The 27744-nt window shown below is 53.0% G+C and overlaps 2 protein-coding genes across 2 annotated transcripts; one reads left to right on the top strand and one right to left on the bottom strand.

The window, feature by feature from the left end:
• Positions 1–330: 330 nt before the first annotated feature.
• Positions 331–7587, bottom strand: LOC141971212 (tumor necrosis factor receptor superfamily member 10A-like). The gene is made up of 10 exons (XM_074928382.1): positions 7366–7587; positions 3401–3515; positions 2998–3114; positions 2399–2513; positions 2222–2313; positions 2025–2114; positions 1854–1894; positions 1305–1442; positions 760–841; positions 331–631 (listed from the first exon to the last, which is right to left on the bottom strand). The coding sequence occupies exons 1-10, from the start codon at positions 7429–7431 to the stop codon at positions 339–341; spliced, it is 1149 nt and encodes a 382-aa protein (XP_074784483.1). The 5' UTR covers positions 7432–7587; the 3' UTR covers positions 331–338.
• A 9049-nt stretch (positions 7588–16636) lies between these two features.
• On the top strand, positions 16637–26364 carry CHMP7 (charged multivesicular body protein 7). The gene is made up of 10 exons (XM_074928662.1): positions 16637–17010; positions 18174–18348; positions 19727–19912; positions 20619–20752; positions 21158–21206; positions 21548–21667; positions 21981–22079; positions 23027–23087; positions 23673–23834; positions 24655–26364. Exons 1-10 carry the CDS (start codon positions 16721–16723, stop codon positions 24717–24719), a joined length of 1341 nt encoding a protein of 446 aa, XP_074784763.1. The 5' UTR covers positions 16637–16720; the 3' UTR covers positions 24720–26364.
• The last annotated feature ends 1380 nt before the right edge of the window (positions 26365–27744 follow it).

Here is a 27744-nt window from a genome sequence, read left to right as displayed (position 1 = left end):
CCAAGGCCCTTCCCTGCGCTGCTCCGTGTAGTACCAGCACTTCCCAGCGAGACAGTCCCGGAGGCAGCTTGAAACAGTTTGAGGCTCTTTGCATTGACCCAGTGAAATCAAGGCAGCAGCTGGGATTTCGTAAGGAAGCACCAACATTGAGCCCGTTGCTTCGGCAGAGGAGCATGAGGTTTGTGCTTCACGAGAGAGGATCAACTCCTCCAGGCTCACCTGAACTGTACAACGGCTTCAGAAAGAAAAGCGCCACAGGAGAGCCATACAAAGATAAAACTCAAGTGTTCTTGGAGGTATTCATGTCTGCAGCTTGAAGTAAGGGCCTGTCCTGCTCCTCAGCTCACTTCATATCGGAAATATCCCTGCTGGACCAGCTTGGAGGAGATGTCCTCTGCAGTCCCGCCGAGATTGATCTGGTGCAGGGTCTCCAGCAGCGTGTTGACGGAGGCGTCCATCCCTTGTCTGTTCTGCCATGTGTTGAGCATCTGGAAGAAAGGCTCCAGCGAGTACTTGTCGTTCATCTCCGCGAGGACAATGTCGTTCTCCAGCAGATCAAGGGCTCGGCCGAATCTCTTCCAGTCCTTGTAGGGCACATCTCGGGCAAAGGTGTCAAAAGAGCGTCGCAAAACTAGAGAAAGGGAAGGAAAAAGCTCAGAGAACAGGGTAGAGCACGGACAGCTGGGTCAGAAAGGATTTTGCCTCGAAAGCTCATCCCACAGGCTCACCCCAGCGCATCCCTTGGGCCCCAACACTTACGGGTTACGGGGTCTTTTCCTGGCACCGGAACCAGATTCCTCCTGGGTTTCACACTGGGATCTGAGGACCTCGACACCGCCACCTGGAAAGACAATGTCCTAGAGCACCCAGCAAGCACCCGCACAAATGCTGTCCCCAGGGCCTGTTAACAGGGGGGTTGGAGACCCTCTCCCTCTCTCTGGGGGCTGTTGGGGCAGGAGATCCCCACACACCCCCCCCCGGGACACCAGTCGTTTCCTCGCTTTGGGATGACAGCAGGCCACGAGCAGGGGAGAGCTGCCTCGTGGGTCCTGGCCAGGGAGGCAAGAGCTGTCTGTTTGCTCAGCATCAGCATTAAATTTGCAGAAGACTCTGGCAGCTGATTGCAACGAGCAGATTTTGCAGTCCTGAGCCCAAAACAAGGACAAGAGACCCCTCGGCGTCTCCATGCAGAAACCGTCCTCCAGCCCTAGAAGCCTCCCCCCAAGCTGATGAGCTTGGTGAAGGCAGAGGAAAGCATCACACCTCAGCTGAGCACGACTGAGGGGAGGGACACGGCCACGTACCTCCAACCCCGGCGCGCTGGGAGTCACCAAACCCGACGCTGTGGGGAGCAGCTGATCCCGGGAGAACTGCTCGTTGCGGATGTTGTCCTGTGTCCCCAGGCCCCCCCGCTGGTACCTCAGCTGCCGCAGCAGGTAGTCCTGCCACAGGAGAGAAGCACCAACCACCCGAGTTGGGGAGGCCCAGGAGGGCAGGGCTCACCCGGGATGTCACCTACGGCGGTGGCACCCACCCTGCCGCCGTGTCAAGGCCACGGCTCGCTTGCTCATCTTGAACTTGAAGGGCTCCCCGTACAGCCCAAACCCCCCCTTAAACCCGGGGTCCCCACTGGGGACCCTGGATGTGCCAACGCCTCTGCCAGGGAAGGGTTAATGGCACTGGATGGGGGGCTGAAAGCCCCCCACATATGGCAGGGCACTACCAGAGATCCTCTGCTTGGCCCAGCTCTACCCCATCCCCGCAGCCCTCCCGGGAGCTGCAGGCAAAGTGGGGGAACCTCAGCCCAGCCCCACAAACGGAGCTGCCACCCCCCAGCATCCCCCGCAACTCACCATCATGCTGCAGGACTTCCCGCTCAGGTCTCTCCCGTCCCCTGGAAGTTGAAAATAGTGCTGTGATCCCTCGGGCAGGTCCCTCTTCTCCCAGCCAGCCCACACCCACGTAGAGCCCCTCTCCCCAGGCCAGGGTGAGCGGGTCGGGGGTCCCCTGCACCCGGAGCTCACCTGGGGGCCAGCAGTGGCAGCATATCCAGATGAAGAGCAAAACCAGCAGCGTGAGTAAAACCACCCCTATGGAGATCATGATCCAGTTGTCTAAAGTGGATAAAACAGAGCGTGTGGGGAGGTGCTCCTGGTTTTTCTCAGCTCACCTCTCCGTCCCTCAGCCCATCTCCCCTCTTCCAGCAGCCCCCCCCACTTACTAGAGGAGCCGGAGAAGGTGTCGGTGGGGGGTCCGCACTGGCGGTCGCTGTGCGGCGTGCAGGGAGCCAGCTCCACTTCATTCTTAGGACACCTGAGAAAGGGGGGAGACAGGCAAGCTCAGCACCTGGGGCTACCAGCCCAGAGCCCAGCAGGTCCCACCGTGTCACCCAGCTCACCGGGGCCGGCACTTCTGGCACATCTCGCAGGGGTGGTCCGGGAAGCAGAAGGTGCCGTTCCTGCAGGCGCACTGCGTGTCCCTGACTGCCTGGCAGGGACTCAGCTGCACCTGATCTGTGGGTGAGAGGAGAGAAGCTCTACCCCAGCCCCTCCGCGCCACGCTCCTCCAACCACTTCCTTCGTTAAGGCGGCTAATGACCCGAGTTGACTCGCGAGCCTGGGGAAGACCAAGTCACTCTCCACTGTCGAGTTTCAGCCTTACCCTCCTTTCCTGCCTCACACCTCACCGTGCCCAAGAGAAAAGCCACGCTTGCATCAAAGCTCCCCCAGCAGCCTACAACGCTGCCGTGAGCCCCATCCTCCCGGTCCTTGCTGGAGGTCTCGTGGCCAAGTTTTGCACAAGGGAAGCTGCATTGAACAGAGACACAGGTCTGGCACAAGCTGCTACACCGATTCCAGGCCCAGCCCGCTCCCCGCAGCCTGAGCCACTCTTTGGGGATGCTGCAGGGGACCGTGCTCTTAAACAGAGAGGTCTCTGCTCAGCTAAATCCAGCCCGTGCTATCAGCCAGCATCACCCTCTTACACACCAGCTCGTACCTTCCCTACACGTCCGGCACCCAAGGCACTTGGGAAAATCATTTGGGTATTCAGTGTATTCATCTTCTTTACAGGGCAAACACTTGCTGGAGCCATTTTGCTCTGCAACGTAGGTGCCTGCAAGAAGGAGTGGAGAAAGAAAGGGTGTATCTGTGAACACAGAGCACAGGATGGAGACGTCTCTGCAGAGAGGGAGTTGACTGCACTGCTAGTGAAGTTAAGAGGCAAACTAGGAAGCATCAAAAGGAAAATGTTTGCCTAATGAGTCCTCAGATCTCACAACAGCAGAACAGGGGAAAGCTGGAGCAGCCACTGCCTCCTTGCGAGGAGCAAGGACACACGGGCTCTGCAGCAGAAACACGGCGAGGCTGCACGTGGTGGGACCCAGGTCTGAGACTCTTACCCGCGGGGCACTTCCTGAAATAGTGATTGCTGTCTTGGCCTTGGTAGAACTCTTCCCCTCCACTGTTTGTGTCCCTTTTATCCAGTGCTGCTGCGTCACTTCTGAAAGCAGCCTCCTGTTAAAAAAATACAGAAAAACCTGGGTTAAAAACCGCCCCAAGTCCTCGGAGAAAGGGAAGAAAGGGCAAAGCTGCTCTGCCCAGTGTGCTCAGGAAAAGCAGGAGAGGAGCTCTGGGATGGCTCAGAGATGCTGGACCCGGTGGCCAAACCTCCTCTTGATGCAAGTGAAGGGCACTTTCCCCTACCGGCGTGGTTATTTCCTTGGCAAAGCACAAGGAGGATTTGCAGAGGGATCCCTGCGCGCCAGGTTATCAGCAGGGCAAAGGCCCGCTAACGCTTCCTTAGGATAACATCAGGCCCCCTTTCCTTCCCCAATTTCTGAGCGCATGAACCAACAGCACTGAAGAAAATGGAAGGGTAGGGAAGTGGAACAGGGAGGGCGTTTGTGGGGAGGAAACCAGCCCTGTGTCAAGGCTGGTACATGGCTCCTGTGCCCACAAGAAACACCCGGGCTGCTCCGGGCTCCCAGGGGACAGCACGGCCTCCGGCGTTTCCGCATTATCCCCGTTATCTTGCTGCGGATCGGGAAGCCAACGGCCCCGTTTCCGCCAGCTCACCCTGTCTCTGCTGGCTCAGCTCTTTCTGTACCGGCTGGGTCACTCCAGCTGGGGGGGGATAATGTTCAACAGGAACGGCCACTCACCCCATCGGGGTTTGGGGGGCTTTTGGGTACCCCAATGGCCCCAAGGGGGACCAATGCCCTTGGTCTCTCAACCAGCACAGGGCACAGCTGCTCCATGGATACAAATGGATATAAATGGATATAAATGGATATAAATCTGCCCCGAACTTAAGCCTCTGCCCCTCTACCCGGGGTTATGATGCCCGGCCATGCCATGTGCTACCCAGCAGTGACAGTCTGGCAGAGGCACTTTCCCCTTCCCCTCCCATACAGAGAGCATGAAACCTGCCTCTTAAAGCAAATATTTCTTCTGTGAGTCAGAAGCTGCTTTGAAAGGCTGAAACAATAGAGACCCGAGCTGTCCCGCCATCTATGGAGACGATGATCCCCCACCTCCTCCTCCCCGGACGCTTCCCAGCTTTACAAGGAAGGGTGTGAGCACCGGCCGCAGCAGGTCCAGCGGTCACGGGGCTGCCAAGGGTGATGCAGACCCAAAACCGACACCGACGAGACCAGCCAGGCCGTGGAGAGGGTGATCCTCCCCGCCTCCCCACGGCACAGACACCCCGAGCCCCAGCCAGCCCCGGCACGGGGCCATCTCCAGACCCTGACTTGGAGGGATCAAATCCACATCCTTCCACCGGCTCCTGGCTCCGTGTCTCCCACGGCTGCTTCCTCCAGCTGGGAGGGTTTGCGAGTTTATAAAGTGCTCTTCTAGCCAGCTTAGGAGATTAGTCTTGATTTTACCTTCCGGCCACAAACAGCTCTGGTCTTGAAAGTCTTCAGGGACTGAGACTGGGCAACCTGTCCCACTGCCTCACTGGCCCCATGAGGGAATAAAAGGAGTCTTTCTTCTCCACTCAAACTCTGCCAGGCCATGAAGGTGATCAGAGCAACAACATAGCATTTTCCGCTGTTTGGAAAGGCCCCTTAGGCACGGGATTTCATTGCTTTGCATGAAGCAGCGACTCAGCAGAGCTTGCACAAGTGCACGATAAGGTTATCAGCCCACGCTACCTTCCCCAGCAAGTGCAGTTCAAGTACCTCATCCCCCCCAGAGCCCTTGGCAGGCGAGGGCTGCCATCCCTGACTAACCTATCAGTCTTGCAAAGCTCGGGGAGAAGCCAGGCTGAGAGCCGTGGGCGAGACGCAATGGTATTTTCACCCACAGTAAACATCCCAAGAAAGCAACGTTGCCTCAAGGCAGAGGAATTACCAGGCACAGGAATCCCCAATACCCTCATCAGCTAAAAAGCTTCTTCCTTCTGGGTGATCGACTCTGGAGAAAAAACTCTGCGAAGCAACAAGCTTTGAGTTTTCCCTGCTTCCACCTCCAATTTGGTTTTCTCCCAAAGTGATCCCAAGCAAGGCGTTGGACCCTACAGCCCTGACCGTCAATGAGCATTTATGCAGCATTAATACGCAGCCCAGGACCGCAGCAAGAGCGGCTCTTGGCCAACAGAGTTAAGGACCAGCGATAAAAGAGATGCCAGGCAGACACCCTGCTCCAAGGCGCAGGTCTGACCAAAGCGGGGATTTTCCCCCCAGCCTTCCCACAGATGAAATCTGAGCTCTGGAAGAAGCCCAGCAGCATTCCTCCTCAGGAGCCCGTGGCCCAGGTCCAGGCATGATGCAACAAGCATTGGTGAGCGGAGGAACTGCAGCCACAATATCATACGATTTATCACATGGGGGCATCATCAGTCCCGATCAGCTCCCCCTTCCCTTTTATTATAAAAAAAGAGGGGGAAAAAGTAGAAGAGGCTGTTAAGAGCACGCCCTTAGGTGATGAGTTTGGTAAGGCTTGACTTTATCAGGCAAGTCTAAATAAACTCTGATAAACAATACAGGGAAGGAACTGGATGAGAAGCTGACTCTCTTTTAAAACCTGTTACGGGCACGGCTGGTTTAAGGGAGAGTAATTCCAGCGTGGGAGCAGCAACCACATGTCCGGAGGCCGGGGCTCTGCTGGGCTCCCTCGCACAGCACCAGGGATTAACCCTGGGAAAAAGCTCAGGGCAGGATCCCTAGGATCAAACTCAGGGCAGGATCCCCCTGACTCCAGGTGAGACGGAACTTCAGGTATTTCTGAGCTCTAGAGCAACGGTCAATCCATGGGGAAAAAGGAAACACACGGGTGGGATTTTCTGTCCTAAAAGCCAGCGGCGCTCAGGGTTTGGGCACCATTTGGGCAAGTTGGAGAGGCAGAATTCCTGGAGCTGACAGCCCGGAGCCGCCCGCAGCCCACCCTGATCCCTTCAGACGTCCCGCACGGTCTTGGCATGGCCAGGAGATCCCGACACCGAATGGCAAACAGGGCTTGGAAGCGAAGGCAGCGGAAATCCCCGGCACAGGCTGGAGCCTTCCAGCCCCACGTCACCTCTGAGCCCCACGGCCCTCACATGGCCACTGGCCCAAGCGCCTGCGCGCTTGCCCGCTGCCCCACACCCGGGAGGGCTGAGATCACCCTGCCCGTCCCACCTCCACGCTGCTGCTTCCACCCCGCCCCACAGGCCCCCCCCACGCCCCCCCCACGCCCCCTGCAAACCTGCCCAGGTGAGCCCCCACCGCCCCACTCCCCTCCCGTGGGCCCTGCCCAAGTGAACCCCCCGGCCCCCACCTGTCCAGGTGAGCCCCCCCATAGCCTCGGCTCTCCCCACATTCACTGGGAGCCGCCCTACAGCCTCACACCCCGCCCCCCCCCCATCGCCTGCAGCCAGGTGACCCCCCCCCAGCCCCTGTTCTCCCCTCAACCCCCACAACAGGTGAGCCCCCCCACAACCCCTGCTCCCCCCACGGCCCCCCGGAGCAGGTGAGCCCCGCTATACCCCCAGCTTCCCCCCATAACCTCTGACCCATATGAGCCCCTAACCCCCCGATCCGCCCCCCCCCAATCGCTTGTAAAGGGGACCCAGCTCTCCCCCAGGTAAATGTCCTGCAGGACGCCCCGCGGCACCCCCAATTCACACAGCCCCCCCCCCCCCAGCCTGGCTGAACCCGCACCCACTGCCCAGGGCAGCCCCTAAACACCCCCACTACCCCCTCCCCACCTTACCCCCCCTCCCCAGCCCCTCGCAGGACCCTTCCCCGCCCGGCGGACCGTTCCCCTCGACGGCGCGGCAAGCCCGGGCATGCCGCGGCAACACCGGGCAGCACCGGCGAGGGTCCCCGAGCCCCCACCCCCCCAAAATCCACCCCCCAGCCCGGTCTCCGGCCCCACGCACCGTGACCACCAGCAGCAGAAGCAGGAGGCAGCGCCGTCGGGGAGCGCAGCGCAGCGCCGAGCGCATCTTGCGCGGGGTTGGGGTGGCGTGGGCAGGCGCGGGGGAGCGGAGAGCGCTGGCCACGGCACCGGGCACGGCTCAGGGGCGAGCACGGCACCGGGCACGGCTCGGTCGAGGCCCGGGCACGGCTTTGTCACCTCGGGACACGCAGCTCAGAGGAGAGGGAAGGGGATAATGTCTGGGGCCGCGCGGGGAGGCGCGCTTACGTAGCCGGCATGGGCGGGGGAGGAAGAGGAGGAGGAGGAGGAGGAGGAGAGGGAGAGGGAGAGGGAGGGCTGGCCCGGGACAGGCACCTCCGCCAACCCTCCTCGTGCTCCTGTCGCCACCGAGAAACCGCACCAGGGTTTCAATCTAGGGTTTGGTGACAGCCCGCTCCGCCGGGGAAACCGAACTTTCACATCACTTTTGGTTTTTCGCGCATTTTTTCCCCCCCCCCCCCTTTTTTTTGGTCTTCTTTTTCCCTGCCAAAACTGCTTTCAAAGCTCCCAAATCAGACAGGAGCCATGAGGAATGTTTCTCCCGGGGTGTTCTCTGCTTGTCCAGTTTGCATTTTTTCCCCCATTACGCAGCAGTCGCCTCGAGCGAGCAAAGCCACGGGGTTTTTGTTTTCCAGGGAAAAGAGGGTTACACAAATATGCCCTAGAGAGAAATCCCGGCCACTGCCGGGACTCCCGGGGTGGGCCACGGCCGTGCAAGGTGCAAAGGCACGGAACAGCTCTGCTGAAACGCATGCCTGTCTTGCAAAACAGTTATCTTTTCGCCTCTGAGCTGAAAAGTGGGGAAATTCCACCTCGTTTTTTTGTTTTTTTTTTTTTTTTTATTTGTTTGGTTTTGGGGGTTTTTGTGTGTGTGTGTTTTGTTTTGGGTGTTTGGTTTTTTTTGGTTTTTTTTCCAGGGTGGAACTTGAGCTGGAAGGGAAAAAAATTAAAAAAGTGAAACCTTTGGACTTTTTGCCATTACACAACCAGCTCTTTCTGCAATCAGGTTATCTGGATAGTGTGTAAGAAAAATTACTCTGACAAAACTATGATCTCAGTGGCACCACAGAGACATGGTGGGCTGAGTCCTGTGACAGAGTGTTGGGATGGAAGGACACGGGCTCTTCAGGAGGGACAGGCAGGGACACGAGGAGCGGGGTCGCCCTCTGTGGCAGTGCCCAGCTGGAGCACACGGAGCCCTGCCTGGGGGTGGGCGAGGAGCTGACAGAGAGTTTATGGGTCGGGATTAAAGGGAGGGCAGGGACAGGAGACGTTATAGTGGGGGTCTGCTCCAGGCCACCCCACCAGGAAGAGCGAGTGGATGAGGCCCTCTCTAGACAGACAGGAGCAGCCTCACGTTCACAAGCCCTGGTCCTCATGGGGTTCTTCAACCACCCTGGTATCTGTTGGGGGGACAACACAGCAGTGCATAAGCGATCCCAGAGGTTCCTGGAATGCCTGGATGAGAATTCCCTTCTCCAAGAGATGGAGGAGCCAACGAGGAGAGGGGCTGTGCTGGACCTCGTTCTCACCAGCACGGAGGGGCCGGTGGGGAGCGTGAAGCTCAAGGGCAGCCTTGGCTGCAGTGACCATGCAATGGGGGACTTCAAGATCCTGAGGGCAGCGAGGAAGGAGCACAGCCAGCTCGCTGCCCTGGACTGCAGGAGAGCAGCCTTTGGGCTCTCCTGGGATCTGCTGGGTAGAATACCATGGGATAAAGCCCTGGAGGGAAGAGGGGCCCAAGAAAGCTGGTTGGTATTCAAGGATCACCTCCTCCAAGCTCAGGAGTGATGTGTCTGACAAAGAGGAAGTCAGGTGGGAACACCAGGAGGCTGCAGGGATCAACAAGGAGCTCCTGGACAAGCTCAAACACAGAAAGGAAACCTACAGAGGGTGGAGGCGAGGACAGGGAGCCTGGGAGGAATACAGAGAAGCTGCCGGAGCAGCCAGGGATCGGGTTTGGAAGGCCAAAGCCCTGAGAGAATGAAATCTGGCCAGGAATGTCAAGGGCAACAAGAAAAGCTTCTGTAGGTACGTCAGTGATAAAAGAAGACTAGGGAGAAGGTGGGACCTCTCTGGAAGGAAACAGGAGACGTGGTTACCCGGGACATGGAAAAGGCTGAGGTACTCAGTGACTTTTTTGCCTCAGTCTTCACTGGCGAGAGCTCCAGCCACTTGCACCATTCAAGGTGCCTGACAAATTTGGTGGCCTTCTATGATGGGGTTACAATGCTGGTGGACAAGAGAAGAGCAACTGATGTCACCTACCTGGGCTTGTGCAAAGCACCTGACACTGTCCCACGCGACACCCTTGTCCCTAAACTGGGGAGAGGTGGGTCGGGCGGATGGGCCACTCGGTGGGTAAGGAACTGGCTGGGTGGTCGCGCTCAAGGAGCTGTGGTCAGCGGCTCCGTGTCCAAGTGGAGAGCGGTGACAAGTGACATCCTCAGGGGTTGGGACCGGTGCTGTGTCACATCTCTGCTGGGGACACGGACAGCGGGATCGAGGCACCCTCAGCAGGTTCACTGACGACACCGAGCTGTGTGGGGCGGGGACACGCCGGAGGGAAGGATCCATCCAGAGGGACCTGGACAGGCTGGAGAGGGGGGACGTGCCAACCTCAGGGAGCTCAACAAGGCCAAGGGCAAGGACCTGCCCATGGGTCGGGGCGATCCCAAGCACAAATCCAGGCTGGGCGAGGAGTGGGTTGAGAGCAGCCCTGGAGCCCGTCTGGAGGAGGCCACAGAGATGCTCGGGGGGCTGGAGCCCCCCTGTGAGGACAGGCTGGGAGAGTTGGGGGGTTCAGCTGGAGGAGAGAAGGCTCCGGGGAGACCTTAGAGCGGCCCCCCAGGGCTGAAAGGGGCTGCAGGAAGGGGGGGGGGACACACTCCTGATCAAGGGGGGAAGGATAGGACGAGGGGTAACGGGTTTAAACTGACAGAGCGGAGATTTAGATCAGATCTAAGGCAGAAATTCTCCCCTGTGAGGGGGGTGAGGCCCTGGCACAGGCTGCCCAGAGCAGCTGTGGCTGCCCCCTCCCTGGAAGGGTTCAAGGCCAGGTTGGACGGGGCTTTGGGCAGCCTGGGCTGGTGGAAGGTGGCCCTGCCCAGCCCAGGGGGGTTGGATTAGATGATCTTTAAGGTCCCTTCCAACTCAAACCATTCTATGACTCTATGAAAGCAAAACCAAGGCAGAGATGTAGTGACTTGTTAATCTTTTCCTAGCCCTGAACTCCGAGCTAACTAATCCTGGTGTGTGTTAGCAGGATACAACAGCCCAAGGCTTCAAGCAAGCTCCCTTCCTCCCTTCCTCAGCAATGCCATGACTCACCGGAGGCTGCTGCGGATGATTAACTTGTGAGTGACTGATGCTTTTCTAAGCACTGCCCAAGGCAACTGCAGGTGAGAGCCTGAAAATGGGTGGCAGGGCTCAGGTGGGGCTGCAGGAAAAAAAGCTGCTCGCCAGGTACGGGGCTCAGTATGGAAAATCTGGGTGCCAATGGGGCTGCTGACCAGTGCCACCACCAGCCCCGGGTCTTGGAGGAAGGCAGCAAGGCTCCTCGGGTCCAACGGGCTTAGCAGAACCGTAGATAACCCACTCAAGATGTGGATATTTGGGAAGCATCTTCTCTTCGGTGACCGCACTCGTGGCAGAGCGAGCGCTCAGCCATGCTGAACAACGGAAACCTGGTTTTATCCTTACAGAAGTCAGGGCCTGTCTGTGCTGAAAATAATTAAGCTGAAGCATGATTTAAAGGAGAAGAACAACTCCTGCTTGTTTCCTGGGTGGGTACTTCTATTACAAGCCCCAAAAGTATGCAGGGCCTTTTGTTTAACCAAAACCATGTGTTCTGTGCTCTAGATACCACTGACTTCAACTGAAGTCATTTGGGTCCTTGGAGAACAATTAATTCTTCAGTTAGGTCAGAATAAATGCTAGTCCACTGCATCTGAATATTCTGTGCATATTCAGTGGGATGGGGAAGGACCCGATCCCTCCTCTCTCTGAAAAATGAAGCTGATGCTCTTTAGAGAACTGCCGTGCATAAACTCAGATGGGAGGAGGCAGGACACAGAGGAAAGGGGACAAAGTGGAGATTCCCAGTTTGTTCCATAGTTTATACTGGGCCCTCAGACACATCTCTGCAGCGGGAGACCAACCCTCAGCATCCAGACCCCTCATCCTTCTCCTACCAAACACTTGTTACGAAGCCCCGTCCATCTCAATCTCCCCATTTATAAATGGGCACTAACAGAGCTTTATCTGTGCTGAGAAACCACAGAGATAATATTTTTACACGGCTCCAAACAAAGACAGCTTTGTGTCTGACCCGTGGATATTTAAGCTACTGAGCAAAGTCTGCGACGCTCACCCTCTCCCACTCCCCAGCTCTCCTGAGGGGTGGGACACCTCGGTAGATACGTCATTCACCCACCAAGCAAGAATTTCCACCCCAGAAGTGCTGGCATGCTGACTGTTTCCATTTAAGGCTGAGCAAGCTCCGAGCAGGGGTGAGACAGGGTGTTTATCACCCAAGACCAGGTCTCCCGGCAGGCACCCAGTGCTTATCGCCAGCAACCCTCTGAACCAGGAGCCCCCCAGCAGCCGGGGAGGCTGCACCACAACAGAAGCGTTGGGCGTAAATTAAGCACATCGAGAAGAAGAGGGGACCCACGGCGGTTTTGGGCTACCAAATTCCCTCCGTTCTTCCTCAGCTCTGTTGTAAGAGGGAAATAAAAGGAGCGCAAGGGTTTGAGCAGCACCAGGGCTCGCCTCCTGCTCCCCCACCGCGGGGAGAAGGGAGGTCGGAGCCCAAACTGCCCACAGAGGACAGCGTAATAAACGACGCCTGGTCTTATCGGCCACGGTTAGTGGTTAACCTCACACGAGCTGGCTGCCCCTGTGGCACACGGCGCTTCAGACCCTTGAAATATTTGTGTCCTGTCTAATGCAGCGTCTGTTTGCTCATCATCCATTTTCAAAAGAGATCGGGGGGGTGGAGGGGGGTGGGGGGTGAAGGAGCCTCTAATCTCCCCTTCCAGAGCATCTCGCTTTTAACTGTGATCCTCAGCACACCCCGGGGAGGTGATGCAGTACGTGCCTCTATGTATTATTTTTGAACACCAGCATTCAGTTTTACCTTCAGCTTTTTGTTGCCTCTCATCTGTTTTTGTGCCTGGGAGGGATCTGAAGCTGCCCGATAATTTTGACCTTCTCCCCTCACCCCGATAAACAAATGATTTGTCTCATAAAAGCCAGGTTCCTCTTTAAAAGAGGGAGGGAAAGGTTTTGCGGGCAGCCCAGGCTGTGAACTTCATGAGAACGGAGCTCGACTCAGCACAGCCCCTTCCTTGAGCAAGCCTGGGCAAGCCACCCAGTCCCTCGGTGCCTCAATTTCCCCTCTGTGGCAGAGGGATGCTCAAAAATATGTTTTCACTCCCTTTACCTGTCTTGTATTTGAGGTTCAGGAAATACTCAGGGCAAGTGGGTGGATTTCCTCATCCTTTCTCCCTTCATCTTTCCTGATGCAGCTTCCCCACCTCCAAGCATGCAGCTGATGAGCAGGGGAAAGGGTTAAACGCTTCTCCTTCCCCCGCCAACCCAGACGGCTCCTAAAGGCAAGGGGAAACTTTAAACAGCAAATGTAGAGTCTGAACTAAGATCTACCCTCTTGCCTTCCCTCCTCCCTTTCCTCCCCTCGAACCAGGACTTAAAAGGAGCTCTGGGATGAGGGAAAGGGGTGAGGGTGTTGCAGACTGGGAGCTGCCACCCAGGCTCTGTACCCAAACCAAGACACCTGCCTGCTTCAAAACTGGAGCAGAAACCTCTGGCTCAGCAGGCCTGTGGTTTGAAACAATCAGTATTGCACAAAATCCAGCTTTCTGCCCAACCTTGGAGAGTCCCATCCCAGGTTAAATCTCCGTGGGGCAAAGCTAGGATGTTAAAAATTTCTAGACAAGCCTGTGGCTGCCCCACAAATCACCTGCTCTCGCAGCCCAACTGCCCCGGTGGCAGCAAGACCCGCTGGCTCAGCAGAGCAGAGCTGCCTCCTGCCAAACCTCTGCCCAGTGGGACCAGTCTCATCTCCTGTCACGTGTAAGCTCTCAGCCTCCACGAAGGGACCGAGCCGCTGCTGTTATATCTCCTCACACAAAGGCAGATTAAAACTCCATTTATACACTGAGGATGCCTTGAATCTTTTCCCCAGATTTCTCAAAGTATACATTGTTCAGCCAATGTATATTTTTAATTTCTATCTTGTATCACAGTTTTTTCCACAGCTGAATTTCCAGGAGGGAGTTTCTCGTGTGGCAAGATCCTGCAGGATCGGCATCAGACCATTACTTGGCTGTTATTGCCGAGCATGTGATGTGCCAGTCTAACGGCTCCAGGGTCACAGGTTCAAGGCCAGTTTTCCCAGGTGGATAAACACAGCCCCGCGCGGTTCCTCTGAACGGGACTCGTGGTCAGATGCCGCTGTTCAGCTTCCTGGACGCAGTGTTTGCTTTGCTGACTGCAGCCAAAACGTGCCTTCTTTAGCAGGGAAGAGCCGGTCTGGTTTTTGGCAGAAGGGTCCCAGAGTATGAATGGCTTTGCAGTTAGAAGGCGACGTTATTTTGGGGCTAGCACTGAAAGGATTCATATAAAATTTCAGCTTGACACGGGAAGCTTGGAAGAAGATAAAAATAGGCTCTTGCCTCTGCTGACTCATCTCGTGATTTCAGGCATGGACTGGGGTGTGTTTAAAGGCTGCTCTGAGACCTGCTGCCTTCCCCGCAGGTCTGGCCAGGGGAAGAGAGCCAAGGCGTTACCGAACCCTCTGAATGGACCATCGCTGGCTTTTATTTACCGCTGTCAATGCCCTCTGCTCACCAAGACACTGCGAGTCGGCAGGGCTGCGTTAGGGACCGACTCCAACAATGAATATGAAAAAACCTCAATGAAAATGAAACCAGCAGCCAACCCGTGGTTGCACGAGCGCACCGCAGCCCGAACAGGCTCCCGCACAGCTGAGCAGCCTCAGGAAACCCTCGTAATAAAAACCCAGGGTAAACCAAGCTCCGTGTCCTGTGACTCTGAGGGCACAGCTTGGCTGATTTCTCCCTGATTTCTGGAGAAAACCTGCGGGCACAGGGTGGTTCTTGCGTTCCTGTGCCTACAGGGTTAAGCTGAGAACTGCACACCAGGGTCTGACTCAGAGCCCGCCAGAGGAATCACAGCACAGACCGACCAAAGCAATCCTTCCCTCTGCCTCTCTCCGGGAAGTCATACGCTTCTGTGGAACCTGGGAAAGTCCAAGCATGAGTTGGAGGTGTTAATGGTTCTGTCTCTGTTGCACAAGGGCTGATTAACACGAGTGTGCACACGAGAGATGGGGCACCCCAGCGCCGAGGTCCCAGACACAGTTTGATTCCCCCCTGCTCTGCAAGAAACAAGAAATATCACATATGGCAAATGCAGTGATACAGAAATACCCAGAACTTGGCAGCTCTGCTTAAGCAACAACGTTTGCCTCCCCTTTTTTTAGTAGCATTGAGCCTTGCTCTGAAAACATTGGACTTTGCATGAAGCAACTCCTCTCTCCTTCCTCTCCTGCATCCCAGTATTCACGTGATGCCCCTTGGGCGACGTGAAAGAATGGCAATCATGCTGCCACATGAAGGAAAAAAAAAAAAGCAGCTGTGAAAGGGCAGGAAAGCCAACATCTGTGGGTGTTAGCTGACACCCCAGCTGCTGCCACAACCCTCAGCCACCCGGCACGGCCCGGCTGGGGCAGCCCTGGTGTCTGCCTGGGCTGTTCTCAGTGCACATTCGTGGGACAGGGACATCAGGCTGGTGCTTTAGCTGGGTGGTTTCTGCTTCTTCAGGGCTCCTCCAACATAACAAGCACCAGTTGCCTGCAGCGGTTGGAGGAGGTGCGGCCAGCCCAGCCCTGTGCAGTGCACGGGGTCTGTGTGTGCGCAGCTCACCTTCTGCCATCAGTGATTGCACAACCCTGCCTGTGCACCGCTACCGGGGTGATTTTCACTAGGAAGGTGTGGTGCAGTGCCGCAGGTCCCTGGGATGATGTGGGATCTCCAGTCTCAGATTTTTGCAGCCACGGTTGACCCGGCTGAAGCATCACTTCTGTGCATGCCTGGCAAGTGCCTGTGTGCTGCACGCCCACCAACAGCCCCCCCCGGGGTTCACACCTTGCTGGGCCACAGCAGCCACATAAAGTGACAAAACATAAATAAAATTACAACAGCTTAGTTTTAACTCAATCTCTCCAGATTCAAACTGTGGAGATGAGCCCCGTGCCATATTAATCTTGTGTAGTTCACAGCACAAAAAGTCACAGAATCCCAGAGTCATCTGGGTTGGAAAAGACCCTGAAGCTCCTCCAGCCCAACCATGACCCTCACCCTGACCGTTCCCAACTCCCCCAGATCCCTCAGCGCTGGCTCAGCCCGACTCTTCAACCCCTCCAGGGATCCCGGGGACTCCCCCCTGCCCTGGGCAGCCCATTCCAACGCCCAACAGCCCCTTCTGCACAGAAATCCTTCCTCAGAGCCAGCCTGACCCTGCCCTGGGCAGCTTGAGGCCATTCCCTCGGGGCCTGGCGCTGGGGCCTTGGCTCCAGAGACTCATCCCCCCTCTCTGCCCCCTCCTGGCAGGGAGTTGCAGAGGGCCAGGAGGTCTCCCCTCAGCCTCCTCTTCTCCAGACTGAACCCCCCCAGTTCCCCCAGCCGCTCCCCAGCAGACCTGTGCTCCAGACCCTGCCCCAGCTCCGTTGCCCTTCTCTGGCCACGCTCGAGTCATTCAATGGCCTTTTTGGGGTGAGGGGCCCAAGGAAGGATTTCTGTGCAGAAGGGGCTGTTGGGCGTTGGAATGGGCTGCCCAGGGCAGGGGGGAGTCCCCGGGATCCCTGGGGGGGTTGAAGAGTCGGGCTGAGCCAGCGCTGAGGGATCTGGGGGAGTTGGGAACGGTCAGGGTGAGGGTCATGGCTGGGCTGCAGGAGCCGCAAGGGCTTTTCCAACCGGGATGATTCCGTGATTCGGGGGGGGGGGGGGGGGGGGGTGTGCCAGGCCTCGCCCCGTCCCACGACGCCCGCGCCCACCCCACGCGCTTGCCGCGGGGCCTGGCGGGAAGGCGGCGGCGCGCGGTGCGCATGCGCGGGGCCGTACCACGGCGGGCGGCGCGGGGGGGGCGGCGCGGGGCGGCCCACACAAAGGCGGCGGGGGGGGGGGCAGCGCGCATGCGCCGTGCGTGTCCGCCCAGCAGCCAGGCGGGTCCCGGCCGGGCGGAGGCCGCGGCGGAGCCGGGGGCTCGCGTAGATGTGCAGCCCGGGGCGGGCGCCGCCTGGGCCGGCCCCGGCCGGGGACCTGCCGCCCGAGTGGGAGACGGACGACGAGCGCATGGCTTTCCTTTTCTCGGCTTTCAAGCAGAGCCGCGAGGTGAACAGCACCGAGTGGGACAGCAAGATGGCCTTCTGGGTCGGGCTGGTGCTGGCCCGCGGCCGCCGCCGGGGCGCCGTGCGGACCTGCCTGCGAGACCTGCAGCACGGCTTCGAGCGGCGCGGCAGCCTCCCGCTCGGCCTCGGCACCGTCCTCCGGGAGCTCCTCAGGTACCGCCGGAGGGCCTGAGGGGAGCGGGGGGGGGGGGCGCTGGCGGCCCCTCCGCCGCGGGGGCTGGGGGGCAGGGAAGGCCGCAGGGGGGGTGTCCGTGAGGGAGGGGAGGCCTGAGGAGGGGTGGTTGCAGAAGGAGGGGGTGTCACGGGGCTTTGCGCCGTGGATGCGGGCAGGGAGATCTCCATGTCGTGCCAGCCTGGAAGATGCCCGCTGTGTGCATGGCAGGGGGAGCGCTGCAGGGTGCTGGAGAGACGGGGGGGTGCAGCGGGACGTGAGGGGAGGCTCGGTGCTGCTTTTGGAGGGGTAGTTGTGCCCGCGTGTGGGAGAGCTTAAGGGGTTTTGTTGTTGTGCCAGGGCTGGTGAAGGAGAGGAGAGGCCCAAGGGACTGCGGGGTTGTGCTGTGAGGGGGGAATTCGGGAGCCCTGGGCGAGGTGAAGCCTGAGTAGGGAGTCGGAGGAGCTCACCCGGGGGCTCACAGGAGGGGTGGGAGGGCAGTGGGCCGTGGGGAGCGCAGGGCATCCCAGGGGAGAACTGTGCAGGGGGAGCTTTGTGTTAAATGAGGTCAGGTTCCCCGAAGCGGTTGTTGTGATGCCCCAGCTGCGGGTGGTACGAGGAGGTGGTGCTCGGGGATGCGGTGCACTGGTGTTTGCAACCAAGCGTTTTGTGTTGTGAAACTGGTCTGGGACTGGGACCCAGAAAAGATTAAAGAACAACAGGAGCGAGCTGTGTCTGTAACAAAAATTACAATTTCTGGATCTGAGAAAAGCTATGTTTGCAATTTAACACGTAATTGAAGTATCCTGAAATGTGCAACTGCCCCCTCTAAAAACTGAGCCTCGCTTGGTTTCCTTGCTGGATGCCTCTTCAGTATCAAGTCAGAAAACTGGGAGAAACTTGTGAAACTGGAAAAATAGTAAACAAAAGACCTTTGTGTTCCAGAGGAAGACGGAGAAGAGACCTCTGTGTGATTTCATACCCAGTAGTAACACATCAGACTTTTGCTAGAAGCTGCTGTTGGAAAACACCAGTAGGGCTGTGGGTGTGCAAAGCATAGAGCAGTGTTTCAGATAATAATTCCCCAGGCTGGCATTCTTGCTTGCTGCCAGTGGAAAGGTTTAGGCTGACTGTGTTTAGTTCTGCATGCGTGTCTCTTCTCTAGACGTGGCAAGCTGCAGAGGGAATCGGACTTCATGGCCAGTGTAGACAGCAGCTGGATCTCCTGGGGTGTGGGAGTCTTCATTCTGAAGCCCCTGAAGTGGACTCTCTCCAGCGTGCTGGGTGACAGTAAAATACCTGAGGAAGAGGAAGTTCTGATTTATGTGGAGCTGCTTCAGGTGAGTGTTGTTGAGAGCTTTCTCAAGATTATGCATTTCCAGAAAAATCGCATTTTATGTGCTAGCAAGGAGGGATCGGGGTTGAATAGACCTTCATTTGTATTCCTTAGGTGTGTAAAAGCTTGTAGAGAGATGGATGGAATAACTCAGGGATAAGAAGTAGTTTCTATCTACAGATGTTCCTTTAAACTATCATAATGACTTTTCACTGACTTCAAAGAAATGGCAGGGGCAGGCTTGCTTGTCTAGGAAGGCTGTGAGACCGCTGTAAACCTCAGGTTTGAGTTTGTGCGAGTGTAGCGTACAGGAGAAACTTGCACATTGAGTGCCATCTGTTGTAGGGGGAAACGGGTGACGTAGAAGTCGCTGGTTGACAGTCCAACGTATCGTCGAGCTGAACTCTTGTGTGCGTTATTAAAAGCTGCTTTTCCTTCAGAGCATGTGCTTTCATCTCGCCTTTTCAGACCTGATTAGAACTGCCCTTGGGTGCTGTAAAAGACCCTTTTCTTTGGCAGGTAGTGAGACCTGTGGGTCGCATTGTGAATTCACGCGACTCGTCGTTGCTCAGCCTGACTCTTGGCGCAGTGCTGACGGTCAGGACCTTGGGTCCCTCTCTGTGTTACTCTGTGACTGTTAAAATGAGCACCGAGACTTGCTGCTGTTGCATGGAAGTGGTGTCTAAATGACTGGGACTAGCAGAAATGCCAGAACTCTTTAGGTGTGTTCCTTTATTTGTAGTTAGTCTGATAGCAGTGTCTGCCTTCTGCAGTGGTATTGCACAGCCCTTTCAGAGGGTGAGGGCATGGGAGAGGGAAACCTTTTAAAAAGGTACCTGGAAAACCACAAGCTTTGTTGTGGAATCTGGGGGTAGATGAAAAGAGTTGTTTCTGTTGTCTTAAGCGGACCATAACTCTCACTTGAAATGGGGAAGACTTCTTTTTCCTCTGCCCACATACAAATGATGCAAAAGGACTCGGTGAGCACAATTACAGTGTGGATTAAAGAAAAGCTTTTATTGGGTTTAAACTTGGCGGGGGGGGGACACGTGGAATTTAAGAAGTGCAAAGAAAGCCAACTTGCTGCTTGTGTAGTTCTGATGTTGTTCCATAGCATTTGCACAGGGAATGTGAATGGTGTAGTTCAGGTTCTCATAGAAAACTGTACTATTTTTCATTCCATTAATAGTGATATTTTTAAAGCATTGTAATTGCTTTTGAATGTTACCGTACAATTCATTCTGAAAGTCTGGCCCAAAATACGATGCGTTTAACTTTTCAGCTTCAGTGTGTGGGAGGAAGCAGGTGTGGACTTGGCAGTTGTTGTGAGAGAAGGAAGAGTGCTTTATAAACTAATAGACAGCTCTGTTGCTTCCTTTCAGGAGAAAGCAGAGGAAGTTTATCGCCTATATCAGAACTCTGCGCTTTCTTCTCACCCTGTTGTTGCCCTCTCGGAGCTGCGTTCCCTCTGTGCCAGTGTTTGTCCAGATGAAAGGACGTTCTACTTGTTGCTTCTCCAGCTGCAGAAGGAAAAGAGGGTCACTATCCTGGAACAGAATGGAGAGAAGGTACAGGGTAAAGGTGACTGCTTTTGGGTGGTATAATCCCTGTCTTGCATTTCATCTGGCTGGAAAGAGTACTTTATTGGCTAAATCTGTGTGTTCTTTGTTTGGAAAAGGAAATTCCATGTACTCCAACATTGTAACCTGGTTATAGATGAGATTAAATCCTCAGTCTTGCGTGACAGGTTCCTCAAACATTTGTAATACTACCTATGTAATTTAACAGCTAGAAAACTGGCAGATACTGTAGTTGTCTACCTGCGGGCTGACTGTTCCCAACTACCCAAATTAAAATTGCTCCATGCTGCTCGAATTGGTGTTCCACTTTCTGTGGCAAGGTTTTCCTGTCTGTCAGTAACTACAGAGATGCAAGCACTCTCATCTCTGAGATGGCATGTTTCCCTGCAGTGCTCTGTGCTGCACAGTTCAGCACTGGAGTACTCAGGAGTGTGACAGGGCCGTACACTGTTCAGAGCACCAGGACAGCTTTAAATCTTTAGGATGTTCCATTAAGGCTTTCTGTTTTCACACTGATGTTACTTGATCCTGTCTAGTTTAATCTTTGATTATACAGTGACTGGTGCGTCCTCATCGTTCTATTATAAGGCTTAAACTAGGAGTGTCAAAACATCTTTTCCTTCCATCAGAGTGAAAGTATTTCTAGTGCAGGCACAGGCTCTGGAGACTTGAGCAGGTGGTTCTCTTTCTTTAGATAGTGAAGTTTGCCCGAGGTCTTCATGCCAAAGTGTCCCCGATGAATGATGTGGACATTGGAGTCTATCAGTTGATGCAAAGCGAACAGCTGCTGTCACAGAAGGTGGAGTCCCTTTCCCAGGAAGCAGAGAAGTAATTTGGGGAAGGGTGGCGGGAAGAACGTTTGTGTGATGTAGAACTTTGTATTCCTGTGACGTAGTTAGAATGAAGCTGCTTTCCAAAAGTGCAAGTTATTTTTTCCTGTTCCGTCAACATAGTAGCCACAATCACGTGGTAGGGCAGATTTTCCAGTCTTTGTTCACCATCCTCGCAAAAACAACGTGCAGTGAATGGATATCAGAAGTTTTTGCAAAGATTTGGAATGCGTTCAAGGAGTGTTTCTGAGAAGCAACAGTGGCTTGAGGGTGGTTGTATCCAAAATGCCTTGTTACTCGGTCACCTTGGGATTACAGCAAGGTAGTGAGGATGGCTGCTGATTAGTAAAATAACTACTGCTTGCAAAGGAATAAGCTGCTTTTCCTTCTTGCATCTGTCCAGGTGTAAAGAGGATGCCCGGAGTGCTTGTAGAGCTGGGAAAAAGCAATTGGTAAGTGGTGTTCTACTTGGCAGTAACTATAAGTTAAGTGTCTTGGAGCTGGTCCATAACAGCAGATAATGACCAGGGTTAGACACTGTATGCTTGATCTTAGATATGTTGAAGTGGTGTTTCTGAGGCCAAAGGTCTCCTGAAGGTGAAGATAAGCATATATTTGTCCAGAGTGACGTGGTGAAGAGAAAGGGAAATATCTAGCTCTTGAAACCAGCTGTTGTGTATGCGCCTTGCTGCACAGGGATTGCTATTTTTTAATTTTTTTTTTTTTAAATTTTCCACACTTCTTTGGCTGCTGCCTGGTTTGTGATCCAAGTCTGTGTATCTGTTGTCTCCAGGCACTGAGGTGTTTGAAGTCCAAGCGACGGACGGAAAGGCGCATCGAAGAGCTTCATTCCAAGCTGGATGCGGTGCAGGGGATCTTGGATCGTATATACGCCTCCCAGACTGACCAGATGGTAGAGTGTTAATTTTGTCTTGTGCTTCTCGCTTTAGCCCCACTCTTCTCATCTCTGCAGCTTTGCTTGCTGGTCAGAGCTCCTGTCTGAGGGGTGCGAGTTGGCTGGCGGGGCTTTATCCTCTGCTCTAGCAAACAGCAAATTGGCTGTTGGGGTATCGCTCTGAATAAACCTGCTTGTGGCTCCATTTTCTGTTTGTATGCTGATGCTTCTCTGAGAGTCCTGCTTAGATAACAGGTCTTGAGAGAAGCTTACACTGCTTGTTGTTTGTTCTTAGTTACCACTGTGCATCTTTCTCTTTTTCTTTTAAAAGGTATTTAATGCCTATCAGGCTGGTGTGGGAGCTCTGAAACTGTCTATGAAGGATGTTACTGTGGAGAAGGCAGAGAACCTGGTGGATCAAATACAAGAGGTACTGAAATAAAAGCACATCTAAATAAACCAGCGGTGTGTGGCTGTACAAAGCAAGCTTGCTGAGCTATTGATGCTGAGGCTTCTGGTGCTGTTTAGTTTCTATTCCATATATCACCAGAGCAGCCTGACTTGATCTTTTTAGATCAGCAAGCAGAGGTCTTCAGATAAGTGGCTGTTTGATTTTATGTGACTGCGTTTATTGCTGGCTAGCAATCACAACTTCTGTTAGATTTGTGCATTTCGTGTGTTCTTTGAGTTAGCAGTATTGTGCAAGCGCACAACTTTCCTAGAAAATGTTTAGTGAGATGGATTAAAAGGAAATACAAGTCATGCCTTGGGAAGCTGGAATGCAGGTATGTGCATAAAACCAGGATCTTAAAACTGCCTAACCTGTAATCTTCGAGTGTAGTCAGGGAAGGGAGACAAGTTTATTCAGAAGGAATTGAAATGAAGAGACCAATCTGTCTGCATATGCTGGTGTAAAAAACTGAAAAGGATTACTGTTTTAGCAACTGGAGCTCCGTGTACTTAAATAGTGACTGCAGCTAGTGAGCTGAGAGGTTGTCTGTAAGATTTCATAGCTGGGATGTATTGGTCTTTAGCTTCCTTATTTTGTGAGCCTAAGCTGCAATATCAGCTTGGTACTTATGTGAAAGAGCTAAAATTAGGGGAATCTCTTTTTTTCCTTTTTTTGTACCATGAAATTCTGCTTCAGGTTTGATCCTCAGACATGTTACTTGGTCTTACAGCACTTTATTAAATAATCTTCCATGTTACTGCTTTCACTAGTGGAAAAAAGTCATGCTGGGAGTGTCTTTTGAACTAGTACCTGCTGCCTTTAAGTCAACTTTAGAAATAATAAACAAAAAAATTCTACTTTTGACATAAGTGGCTACAGTGAGATTAGTTTATATTCTGTATCAAACACTGTGTATATTTCCTCAGCTTTGTGATACTCAAGATGAAGTAGCCCAGACTCTGGCTGGAGTGGGGATCAATGGTTTAGGTATGTTTTGGGTTTTTTGTCCTTTGTTCACCTTCTCTTGCCACTGCCCTTTGTGCTTCAAACCCTTCCCTGCTCCCTCCCCACATATATCTCATCCTCCTTCCTGGGAGAATAAACACTTACTGACACACCAAGGATGTTGTTACTGGTGCCTTGAGAGGGCATGAGGACTGACAAGTTTTCTCTGACGGCGGGTTGCAGAGGAATTGGCATTTGTCTGTCTCCAAATCCTTGTTGTCTCTAATTGCTGGTGGATTTTAGTTCAGAGTTGTCTAATGTTGATATAAATCTATTTTTAGAGTGACTGCCGCTTTGTTTTTGAAGTGATGATCTTTTTCCTCTGGCTTGGGTGTTGCTGCAGCTTGTCTCTGCTGAAATGTTTTCTTACCCTTAGCACAAAAGCTTCTAAAGGAATAGCTTCTCCCTGAGATCTGGGTGGAATTTTCACCTTTAGAAGCAGCGCAGGGAGTTTCTCATTATTACGAGTGATGATAGATGGGAGTAATAATACTTCTATTAAGCTTGGACTTTGTGCTGTGAAGATGCTACTCGATTCTGCTTGGAACTGAATGTTTTCTTTGACAGAGATGGACACGGAGGAGCTTGAGAAGGAGCTGGACAGTCTCCTCCAGGACTCGACTAAGGAGCCTGTAGATCTGCCTCCCGTTCCCCAAAACGTGCTGAATCCACCCATTTCTGATGCTGAGCTTGAAGCTGAGTTGGAAAAGCTCTCTGTTTGTGATGGAGGTATGGATGTCAGCAAGTTGTGTTAGCTGGCTGCTGGTAGGGTCTGTGACAGCCTTGCAGAATGGAAGATGTCTGAGCTAGAATCTTTCCTGCTCCCAGGTTGAAGGCAAGCTCTCCAGGCATCCCTGCCAGGTGCTCAGTGGCATTGTCTTTTGCTGCCAGACTCCATCTGAAAACTACTCTCTGTGCTAGAAATTCTGCCTGGACTTTTTGCCGTGGGGTATAGGGAAAATTGAAGGCTTGATAAGGGAGCTGGTGCCTGGACTAGTTACTTTTTGTCATCGTTTAATGAAGCTAGGCGGTGTTTTTTGCACGTTCTGTTAACAGTGATAAAGTAGACCAGCATTTTCATGCCTGTCGCTGCCAGACATGCAGCATCTTCTCTCACCTGGAATGCTTACTACGTCTTATGTGTTATAGGTATGATGTCTGTTTAAACTAGTACTAAACTAGTCTTTATTTAGTAACGATGAGCAACCAGAGCTTATGGGCTTGAACTGCACGCTGAGTTTTCCCTAGACCTGTCTTGGGCAAGGGTAAATAAACTTTAATTTTCCTTTCAGGAAGCTGTTAGTGAACAATTACACAGGGCTGTCCATGTAGTTTTCTTCCTGTTCGGACAGTGGATATTCTTAAGTTTCAGAGCAGAAGGCGGCTCAGCATCCCAAAGTGAGCGTGAAGCATGGGTTTCCAGGAGAATGCAATTGAATATTGAAGCACTGAGGTGCTCTGAAATTGTGTTTCTTAGTTATGGACATGGTTGATCTAGTCCCTCATACTGATGAAAGCTGATCTCTTTCTGTTGCAATTTTCTTTATAGATTTGGCACAGAAGACTCCCTCTGCTTCCTCTGAACCCCAAACAGCTCTGGGACTGAATCTCTAAAGACCCAACAGTGTCCTGTTGCTGCAGTTTGAGAAGTTGTCTTAAGGTTCCTTAAGTAATGACTAGAACTTCTGGGGAGAGGGGTAACGCTCCCCTGTTCTTCATGGATATCACTTTGCTCAGCAACAGGATCTCCTGCCATGACAATCCACTCTGGAACTGGCCCCAGCTGGTGTTTGTCATCCCCGTGCCAACATCTGCACTGGTCTCGATTTGACTTGTGATCCCAAGTCACTCTGCGACATCCAGTCTTCCCTTCTGGGAATACGATTCACTAATCTGCCCAGTGAAGATAAACTTTTCTATGTCCATAACAGTGCTCTTTTTTTTGGGGGGGGGTAATATTTTATTTTTTTTCCTTTGCTGTGGCTGATGTTGAGAATCTGAGTTGCAGCGGTATTGCAGTTGCTCAACATTTGGCTGTTTGTGTGGTTGTTTAAAACACTTGGCACATAAGTACTGTCCCTAACATAAGTTATCTGCAACAAGCTTAAACACCTGTTGGTAGTTCTATCCCTCCCTGTCTGTATTTTGCACGGTCGTGGACAACTAGACACTGTAACTGTTAAATTGTAGGAGATTTTGTTGCTCTAGGGGGCAGCAATTGCAAGCACAAGACAAAAATAATTCCTCTTTCTGTAATGTCACTAAGGCCTTAAAAGGGAGACCTGCAAAAGATTTTAAATTAAGGAGTTTCTTATACTGCCTGTTGTGACAGAGGCTTGCGGTCACTATAATACAATTTTCTGCTTGCTCTTACTTGAAATTTGAGCTGCTTGCTATTTTTATATCTTCCCCGTTTGCAAAACTTCTTGGGAGCTGCAGGGTGATCTGCTTTGAGCTCTCGTATTGACTGATATGGGGTGGGAGGAGAAAGGGTGCATCACTTTCCCTTCCTGAGGGAACCATTTCATGTAACAGCCTTGATTTTGCCTTCAGTCTTGATGTTGCAATTTCACAAGATTATGGATTACCAGAAAGCCCCAAAACAAACCCCATAAATGTTTTTAATACAAAAAACCCCAAACCCCAAGCATAGCAACTGAAGATGTTTTTTAGAGGCTGTCTCTACCCATCAGATATGAAACCGTCATCTTTTGCAGGTCACTTTTTTATTACGCGTATGCACACGGCAGAGCAGAAAGCCTGGGACCCACCGTGAATAAATGAATTCTTTCAGGAGGGGAATGTGCTATTAGCTGGGCTTTCTGCACACACAGCCTGCGTGTTGCTGTGTGACCAGTCCTCTTCTCCCTGACTCGAATGTATTCCTGTCACCGTTTCTGCGCTGCCTCCTGTCCCAAGCTCCCGTTGCTCGAGCCACGTGGATGGCAGCTTGGGCGAACCAGGGCTGGAGTTCCCGTGTCCTGTTAATTATTGGCGACCCAGCTTTAGCCTCAGAGGACAGGGGAAGAAGTTACAGGTGTCTCTAGGGTGCTGTGTTGGCTCTGGCTTCTTTTGTCACTTTGTTGAAGAGCGCAGACTCCTGCCAGAGAAGGTGTGCTGTAGCCAGCCTGCGGTTTACCCAGGCTGCACATGGAATTATGTGAAATGACTTGAAGCTCTGTATTCCTTGCCTTTGTAAGTAAAGGGGAGAAAAACCACTGTGTTTTCTGCCTATGTGTAATAAAGGGGAGGAACCAGAGTCCCATGTGGTGCCTCCTTTTCTTTGCCATGTTGGTGTTGTTCCAGCTGTGCTTCTGCATCTATAAAACTTGTCTGCTGAAAGTAAACGGGCAGATTCCCGGGCTGCTTTGTAAAAAATCCAAATGGAATAACCGCTGTACCAGACTCTGATTTCCCTGAGCCCTTGCTCTGTGTTTAAAAAAAGCCCAACTTACTATGTTTAACTTGTCTGGTTTTACCAAGTAGCCTGTACTGGCTTTTGGTTGTGGCGCCTTGATCTTATGAGTATCTGTTTGGAAAGGCTTGCTGGTTTTCCTTTGCTTCAGCCCGTCTTTCCACTCCTCTTTCATCCTTGTGCATCTCAGACTAGTTTCAGGGTTCACACAGAACACAGGCCTTTGCCTAAGCTGCCTTGCTGTGGCCGTGGAGGAAGCTGCTGTGCCACGAAGTCAGTTCTGACTGACCTCTTGATTTTGTACTAAACAATACATAAGCTTTATTCCAGGACAGTTTTTGTCCAGCTTTTTGTTCTGATTGTAATTAAGCAGTGCAACTGAGGAGACTGGTACTGTTTTTTCCTCTGTCTGAAGACAATGAATCTAAATGGAGTAACCTGGTGTATAAACTACTCAAAACAAATTACTCCTACTTCCCTCTGATACTGAGATGCCTGAAGTAAGCTTCAAATTTGCAGGCAGTCAACCCTGTTTCCTCTGGTGAGAGGTTTGATCTGAACTGGTGTGCTCATCCCTGGAGAGCTGTGGTTGTTTGCAGGGCTCAGGTCTTGCCTACAGCCAGTATCACTGAATTTTTATTTTAAAGGATCTGACTAGCTCGTTTCTCCTCTGCCATCAGAACTTGGACTTCTCTGGAAGTAAAGTGCAAAGTGATTGCTGTAGGAAGAAACACTCTCCTGTAATTCTGTAGTGCATCTGACTGAGACAGCCTTTCTGGAAGAGGCATTGAAGAGTTAAACCCAAGCAGCTGCTGCTTTATTTGAAGTGGCTTGTAATTTTCTTCTTTGATGCAAAGTGGGGAATGTAATCAAGATGGCTGAATAGAGAATTTTTAAGTATATTTTGGTGAGACAGCAGGGAAGGGAAATAGAGGGCAGCTTCTTGCTGGGTGAGGAAATTAAATATAAAAACCTAGAGCTGAATTGCCACCAAAATGGAACCTTATCATATTTGAGTGCTGTTTAAAATAGTACTTAACTCGATTCTCAGAAAAAAATAGCAGGTGCTTATGTGAGGAAATGTAGCAACTGTTCGGTAATATAATGGAGCAGAACAGTTTTCTCAGTGGAGAAGATTGCATCTAGCAGGCAGGAGGAGTTAATCTGTGAGTAACTACCTGTATTTTGGTTTTGTTTGCCTATGACAGCAGCACTAAGGGTTCT

The sequence above is a fragment of the Athene noctua genome, chromosome 28 (assembly GCF_965140245.1).
Source record: "Athene noctua chromosome 28, bAthNoc1.hap1.1, whole genome shotgun sequence".
Classification (NCBI taxonomy): domain Eukaryota; kingdom Metazoa; phylum Chordata; class Aves; order Strigiformes; family Strigidae; genus Athene; species Athene noctua.
The sequence above is the reverse complement of the archived record's forward strand: the minus strand, read 5'-3'. Positions and strand labels throughout refer to the sequence as shown.

Coding starts and splice junctions, on each gene's coding strand:
- LOC141971212 (XM_074928382.1), bottom strand. CDS start 7,431: ATGCGCTCGGCGCTGCGCTGCGCTCCCCGACGGCGCTGCCTCCTGCTT. Junction 1,443..1,853: donor GGAAGTCCTGCAGCATGATG/GTGAGTTGCGGG, acceptor CTCCTGTGGCAG/GACTACCTGCTGCGGCAGCT. Junction 842..1,304: donor CCAGCGCGCCGGGGTTGGAG/GTACGTGGCCGT, acceptor TTGTCTTTCCAG/GTGGCGGTGTCGAGGTCCTC.
- CHMP7 (XM_074928662.1), top strand. CDS start 16,721: ATGTGCAGCCCGGGGCGGGCGCCGCCTGGGCCGGCCCCGGCCGGGGAC. Junction 21,207..21,547: donor GAGCTGGGAAAAAGCAATTG/GTAAGTGGTGTT, acceptor TGTTGTCTCCAG/GCACTGAGGTGTTTGAAGTC. Junction 23,088..23,672: donor AGTGGGGATCAATGGTTTAG/GTATGTTTTGGG, acceptor TTTCTTTGACAG/AGATGGACACGGAGGAGCTT.